Genomic DNA, 7,537 nt, shown 5'->3' with positions numbered 1-7,537 from the left:
TATATTTTTGAACGTATTATATTAACTGATGTTAGGTCAAATATTAAACGTTTATATTAGGGATTATAAAGGGTATTACATTATGCATAATATATAAGATGGTTATAATTGAGGTAATATGAATAGGCATAACCACATTTGGAAACAACAAAAAAAGTATAATTATTCACATCTTACACGTCGGTTAATCAATGTAGTTGAGAGAAGTGGTCCCACCATTTTCGTTTGATTCTTATGAGTTATATAAGGAGTTACGGTAAGTTGTTTTAAATAAAAATGAATATTATTGATGGAGTTATAAAATAATCAGTTTATTAAAATTAGTTGGACCCTATTTTTATCAATTGGTCATACTGCTGTTTTAATAGAATAGATGTATGTTGTGAAAAATAACAAATTCAATAGTACACAATAGTACTGTCTGTATATTATGTCTTTTTTGTTCATTTTATTAGTTCTTTTGTAGTGGATCATGATTCATGTGTGAAACAATATACTCTAAAATCAAGTTTACTGTGAAGGGCGAAAGAATATGACGAGAATTTTAAAGCGAAGTAGTAATCATCAAAACTATGTAGATGAAGAAAATACCTTTTCCGCGTAGTTGGCGTCAAGAAGAAGAAGACCCACATGGCCTTTAACAGAGAGAATGGTTGGTAAGAAAAGCCAATATTTCTTGGGGATCTTCAGGTACATGCAAGCGCTTATCACACCAATAAACTTCCCCACTAAGGTTAGAATCACTATAATAACGAGAACAATGTAATATCGTCTGGTTAACCCAATGACGCTGAATCTGAACCCAATGTAACCAAAGTAAACCGGAAGAACAAACTCATGGATCGGGTAACTAAGCCGGTTTATCAGCGTCCTATGAGTTTTCCCTTGCCTTGGGAAGTTTATGCCGATGATGAAAACCGAAACCGATGAGTTAACATCGTATGATTCGATTGTTATGGCAACGATGAGAAGGAAGATGAAGAAGACTAATGTTTCAGCTTTTGATAGATATTTCTCTTTAGGGTTTCTCTTTGGGAGCCATGGAGCTAGAAACCTATTGAGCAAGATTAGGGCTCCTGTCATGAAAATAAATAGGAAGAGATCACCTATCAATTTACCAGATACGACCGCGATGATTAGAGTGTAGACCACCACGTTTGTTAATTCATTGAGCAACGCGCATGAGATAGCCAACCGCCCAATCTCAGATGTGTTGAGTTTCCAATCAGCTATTGAACGTAGGACTACAGGAGATGCCGTGTTGGACAAGGTAATGAACAGAACCAAGAAGAACGTGAAGTAGTCCTCTTTGATGTGTAGTAAAGGTTTGAGGAGATAGAAGAACGCGAGGCTGAGGAGACCACAAGACACAAAAGAGCTGATGGTTATCACGGTGACTTTCTTTAAGTTTCTTCTCATGGACTGTAGATCGAATTCAAGACCGATCAAGAACATGAAAGATGTTCGTAAGGCGAATGAGAAGAAAGAGTAGTAATCTGCTGCATCTTTCTGGAGGAAGAACTCTTTGACTTTAGGGATTCTTGAGAGAAGAGCAGGGCTCAGCACAATACCAGCCTGAAAAAAAATACAATCACATTATTTTAAAAAGCCCTAAAACTAAGGTGTTGCGTGTAACACAAGAAATGTATTTTTTTTTTAATCTTACGAGAATCTGTGCAACGGGACCAGCTTGACCACATGGTTTGAGGAGGAGAAAGAACAACTGAGAGAAGACGAGAATGCAAGCCATTTGAATAAACATAGTATTAAGAGGGTTAAACAATGCATCTCCTTGCGGCAAACAGAACAACAGCTTTGGATCCATCTTGTTCTTGATTCAATGTTCATGAGCATTCTTCAAACGTTATGATGAGAATGAAGAGAAATTGAGAAAGTTGTCTAAATCGATAACATATAATTTTCAGAATTATTTGGTTGGAGTTGATAAGAGTTTACAACTACTTGACCGTCCTTTAATTACTCGAGACCTCTATTTCTCCCTTTGAAAGCGGATTAACTAGCGATGTTGCTGTCATTAAACGAACTAAAGGGGCCAAAATATGATTTCTAAATTATTGGGGTAAACGTTAAAACATAATAATATTTGGGGGTGATATTGAAAATGTATAGAACAATAGGGGGGCATTTGCATTTACGCTAAAGTGTGAACCTTTAAAGAACCATAGAAACCTCCGGTGAGTAGAAACGGTGACTCGGAGGGAGAGAACGATGTCGTTTTTGTATGAGAAGAGCGATATATGGAGATGGCTAGTGAGGAAGACGAGAGATTCGAGATCCTTCTTCTTCACGTTCGCTACCGTATGCGGTGTGATTCCGGGAATCATTGGCTATGGGGTTATGCAGGCCACCAATTCCACTAACCCGGAGCTCGAGGCCCGGCTCCGACAATCCGCCCGACCCGAAACCGTCGTATGTATCATCGGATCTCATAAAAATGTTTCCTTTACTCGAAAAACTATGCATTTGTCTGATGTTGTCGGCGCAAGTTTCCTTATTTAGGATTTCTTTTTTACCGACCATGATTAGCTGTTCGGTGATAGAAACATGTAACTTGTGGTCTGTTGATGCTTGTCGGAAAGCTAGTTTATTGGAGCTTTATGGTTACTTTTTTTTTTTTTTTTTTATACATAGTTCCTAGAGAAGTCTTGCTGCTGTGTGGACTTGTCGTGAATAATATCTAGAACAAGTTGATAATTGTTGTGTCTTGTGCTTATACTGCCTGGGAAATTGAGATGCTTTGCAAAAAGCCGCATGGCATTGAGTCCCTTCCTTAGTTGTTGAGGCTTAGATCTATTGGGGAGGGTATTATAGTATGGCTTGTGTTGATTCTGTTGCTAGTAATGTTAACTAGGAACTTTATGTATCTAACAATGTTGACTCCATTAAGTTTCTTGATCATAGCTTTGTATTAAATAATCTAGAGGGCTGATTTGTTAAGCATGAAAGGATATGTTTTATTGAGGTTGATACTCGCTTGTCGTCATAGTGCAAGTTTTAAACTTTATTTGTGGTATTTTTCTCTGATTCTGCAATGTATTTGGTCAGATGATGGGTAAAGTAAACCAAGAGAGGCTAGCTGAGTACCTCGGGGAGTTGAAACAGAAGCAGGATACCAACGACAGATACGTGGCTGCTCTAAGGGGAGAGACTCTTACCAGGAAGCCTTACCAAAGAATCCAACCAGTGCCAAAGCCAAATGACACGGTCACAACCAAACCTCAGTAATGAATGATCACTTCTTAGAAAGAGCTACTGTAATGGATGCCAAGATAGGCATGTCTATTGGCCGTTAATGTTTTATTTTATTTTTTGTTTGAATCTGGCATGCTTTGTGGTTATCAAACTGGTGCAAGGTTCAGTCACTTCAAACATTTTGTGATAGACAGAGAATAAAAATGTAAAACACATTACACATGTTTTGTACATTGCTTCTGTCATTCTTGTTCGCAAGCTAACATATATAGTACATAGGAAATTAATAGGTACAATCTGATTACAGAACAATGTCAGAGACACTTGGTAAACCTGAGACAGTATGTGCAAGGGTTTTGTTATGTGCAAAGGCACAGAGAGATCACGTGTAAAGTCTTAGCCGGCTTGTGATCAGTACTCTGCAGATGGGGCAGTTTGATATCCTGGATCCACACTCTCCACAAGTCTGCAAACAAGAAAGTTGCAAACCTGAGTAAACTTGTTCTTGTTCATGAATGGGTTTGAGTGATACTGTAATAGGTAAACAGTTTAGGCTTCTTGGGGGTGAAACTTACCATGTGACCACAGCCAAAAGCCACGTCTTTTCGGTTAGTCAGACAAATAGGGCAGTTCTGGTTCAACAGGAAACAATATGAGATGTGATGTGATGAGATGAGACAAGGCAGCAACATAATAAGAAAAGTAAGCAGTTTATGGGACCTGAGTTTGTTCGTCTGAATCAGATGATGCTTGTCCAGTGCGAACTGGAGGCGTGTAAGGAACAGGTGGTGGCCTTGGGTTTATTTTCTTGGCTAAGCCCGTCGTTTTCCTTTATAAAAAAGAACATCAGTAGCAGTTAGGACAGAAACAGACAATAGCTCTGTTCTGCCTCTTGGACTATATCAAAGAGACATTTAAGTACCCGAGTAAGCCGAGTTCGATTGCTGCTTGATACTGGAAGGGAATCTCCATCAAAGCAGCAAGAGCAAAGGCAGTTTCTTTGGCAGACGCTGGTGAGTCTTTCTTCATAATATCAGTAAAGTTCACAAACTTTGCATAGAGCAGCAGATCAAGATCAAGATCAAGAAGAAGCTCGGAATATAGATGGAAGAGGAGTTGAAAATGGGATGATACCTGAAAGTTATCGAACTCACGCTTAGGAATCTTGTCATCAAACTTCCTCATGTCTTCCCATGGACCGTCTCCAACACCGATTAAAACAATCGACAATGCATATGAGCTGCAATGTAAAAAGGAGGTTTTAGTAAACAGAGTTGAGAAGTGAAAGCAATCTATGTTGTCTCACCTTGCGTTTACAATGGCGTCTATAGTTGTTTTCTCTTGTTGACTGAGTTCTCCCTCGGGCATATCCAAACCTCTAGTTACCTTCACATTCAGAACATGGCCTTGTTATTTATCAATGCTCAAAAAAATAGTTAGACGGTAATTAGATGTTTAGTAGAGCAACTAGCTATTATGTGGATTATTCGGGACTGTAGTTGTTAGTGTCATTGATTTATTTTATATATTTTACAATTATATTAGATATTTAATTTTTAAGAAAATTATTAAATTATTTTTATATATTACAAATTTAGATATACAAAAATGAATTGATGAATTTGAACCAACATTATTGCTTGATTTAAAAGATTTGGACCAATTTAGATTGATTTAAACATATTTAAATTGTTTTTAACCGATTTAGAAGAGTTTAAACCGAGATTTGAGTTGCATAAATTAAACTTTAAGAAAATCGTTTCGGTTATGACTAATTTGCCGCGTATGTGCCGCTTAAACCAATTTTTAAACATTGTTATTTAGTGTTCATACTCTTTTTTGTTTTGAAAAGCTTTGTAACTTTTACCTGCCCATCAGCGACAATCACCAGAACATGAAACTGTCCGTTGTTCTTTTCAACAATGTCGACGGCAGCATCGATAAGCGGTCCATACGACGTTGGCCCTTTTGAACAAACGTTACTTAGAAGCTTATGTTTTGGTAATGAAAGGTAGAGATTTTACTGACCTGACAAACGCAAGTTAGGTGCGATTCTTCTGTAACATGCTAAGACCTCTTCAAAGCCATGGCATGGAGAGTTATCACTGTGGAAACCGAACACTTCCTCGTCATGGGTCGTTGCTAGTTAATGAAAGAAAGAAACACACCGTCTTAGAAACACAGCTTGAAAATTTTTGTCTGGGGAAACAAACAAAAAACATAACTCACAGTCACCAAAGCCGAAACAAGGGATGAGGTTGTCTTCGTCGAAAGGAGCTAACGTTTGGCCTATTACAAATATTGCCTTTTCATATGGATTTGGAGTTTCTCCAAGAGCGTGCAGACATTTTCCTTGGAAGGATGTTTTCCCTGAAAAAACAGAACGGTGATCACCCCGTTACATTCTGTATATGGTAGTTTATTACCATAAGTAGTGTTTCTTTTTTTATAGATTACCAGTCCATTCGTTGCTCTTTGTGAAATCAATTCCGAGAATGAGATTTGATGATTCAAGACCAGCTTCTCTTAGTGCTTTTGATACCTTTTAAAAAATAAGTACCATTCGTTAACTCATCAACCACACTTTCTCTAGTCGCTTTTTCATACATTTATCTCAATTAGAAAATATACCAAATCATTTAATAGTGAAACTCAGAAAATTAGATTTTAAAAAAACACTGAAAATTGATTAAACAGCCATTCAAAAGCTTTTTATATAATGTTTTTGGAAAACAAAATACTCAAAATTGATTAAACAGCCATTTAAAAGCTTTTTATCGTCTATATATATTTTTTTAAAAAATATATGAATGAATAATTTACAATTAATAAAATACCCTTCATATTTTTACCCGTTCTATAAAAAAAATTATTAGTCCACCGAAATTTAATCCACTATCGTAAATACTATATTTTATATTTCAGTGTCAACGAAATGGTGGAGAAAACAAATAAACAATTCTGTTTTTCTACAGCAAATAAATATTCTAAAGTTAAGACTTTGAAGAAATCAAAGGACATGGAAGTGGCATGGTGATCAAAAGTCTAAGTCAACATCATAAACTGAGGTCTAAAGAACAAGAAAGAAAACAAGAACCTGGTCCAAGGAAGAGAAACGATCAGGGATGAGAGCGTACTTCTTCTTGGCGGCGTTGATCTTGTCGGAAACTGAGACTGAAGCATCAGACGGTGATGGTTCATCTAATGATACAGAAGACGACGTTGTTCTCTGTCCCCTAAAACTTCTACTGCTCTTGCTTTTACCACTTCCCAACTTCCGTAAGAAATTCCCCATACCCGTCGACATGTTGTTTGCTTCTTCTTCGAATTGAAATATGATTTTCCTGATGGAGATAAGATTCTTTGCTGGAATGTTTTTGAAGGAAGGCACCTTTGGTTCACAGTTATTTATAATTTCACCACTAAATTAACGCGGCAACCATTATTGTTATCTTTATTTTACGCGGCCAGGTAGGGTCCTAGCTATTAATATTTACTGTCCCACTCGTATGGGATATAATAAACACACCATTATTAGTGAGATAATAAAAAATAGGACAAAACTTAAGTTCACCTAGATAAATAATAAAAAATATTAAATTTTATTTAAAAATTTTAAAATAGTTGAAAAAAAAAAGATGCCTAACAAAACTCTAAATCATATACTCTAAACCATAAATCTAAATCTAACCCCTGAATACTAAACCCAAAACTTATACCTTAAACCCAAATAGTAAACCCTAAACCCAAACCTTATACGATAAATCTAAATCCTAAACCCTAAACCCAAACTGTAAACCCAAATCTTTGACTCTAAACCCAAATCTTAAACTCTAAACCTAAATCCAAATCATAGATCCTAAACCAAACCGTAAACTTTAAACCCAAATTCAAATATTTTGGGTTTAAGGTTTAGGGTTTGGGTTTAGAGTCTACAATTCAGGTTTAAGATATAGGGTTTGGGTTTAGGGTTTGGGTTTAGGGTTTAGGGTATAGGGTTTGAGTTTATGATCTAGAGTTTAGGTTTAGGATTTAGGATTTAGAGTTTGGGTTTAAGATTTATGGTTTAGAGTTTGGGTTTATGATTTAGGGTTTAGAGTTTGGGTTTTGAATTTAGGGTTTAGAATTTAAGATTTATGGTTTTGTTAATAGCATAAATTTTTTAATTATTTTTTATTTTTTAAAAAAAAATTAAATTTTTTATTAATAATCTAGCTGGCACTTTAATTGGTTATAAGATGGGCGGTGAGTTTAAAAATTCAACCTAAGTTTTGTCCTAAAAAATAATAATAGGATGACGTGGTGACTAAGGTGGAATAAGGAA

General features: G+C 36.1%; 3 protein-coding genes across 3 annotated transcripts in view; 1 reads left to right on the top strand and 2 right to left on the bottom strand.

The window, feature by feature from the left end:
- LOC106299279 (cation/H(+) antiporter 2) overlaps positions 1-1,892 on the bottom strand; it is a 5,276-nt gene extending 3,384 nt beyond the window's left edge. The window contains exons 1-2 of the mRNA XM_013735394.1: positions 1,667-1,892; positions 592-1,575 (exon numbers count right to left, since the gene is read on the bottom strand). Coding sequence (XP_013590848.1) covers positions 592-1,575; positions 1,667-1,825 — 1,143 coding nt within the window. The 5' untranslated portion in view covers positions 1,826-1,892. The remainder of the gene's footprint in view (positions 1-591; positions 1,576-1,666) is intronic.
- Positions 1,893-2,189: 297 nt separating this feature from the next.
- Positions 2,190-3,437, top strand: LOC106300812. Its single transcript, XM_013737045.1, has 2 exons — positions 2,190-2,430; positions 3,067-3,437. The coding sequence occupies exons 1-2, from the start codon at positions 2,230-2,232 to the stop codon at positions 3,244-3,246; spliced, it is 381 nt and encodes a 126-aa protein (XP_013592499.1). The 5' UTR covers positions 2,190-2,229; the 3' UTR covers positions 3,247-3,437.
- LOC106300811 (E3 ubiquitin-protein ligase RGLG2) lies at positions 3,381-6,617 on the bottom strand. The gene is made up of 11 exons (XM_013737044.1): positions 6,311-6,617; positions 5,671-5,755; positions 5,443-5,583; positions 5,242-5,355; positions 5,081-5,178; positions 4,520-4,599; positions 4,348-4,453; positions 4,136-4,263; positions 3,934-4,042; positions 3,789-3,845; positions 3,381-3,679 (listed from the first exon to the last, which is right to left on the bottom strand). Exons 1-11 carry the CDS (start codon positions 6,518-6,520, stop codon positions 3,596-3,598), a joined length of 1,212 nt encoding a protein of 403 aa, XP_013592498.1. The 5' UTR covers positions 6,521-6,617; the 3' UTR covers positions 3,381-3,595.
- Positions 6,618-7,537: the final 920 nt, after the last annotated feature.

This window comes from Brassica oleracea, chromosome C6 (assembly GCF_000695525.1).
Source record: "Brassica oleracea var. oleracea cultivar TO1000 chromosome C6, BOL, whole genome shotgun sequence".
NCBI classification, from domain to species: domain Eukaryota; kingdom Viridiplantae; phylum Streptophyta; class Magnoliopsida; order Brassicales; family Brassicaceae; genus Brassica; species Brassica oleracea.
Note: the sequence above shows the minus strand (reverse complement) of the source record. Positions and strands in the feature narration are given on the sequence as shown.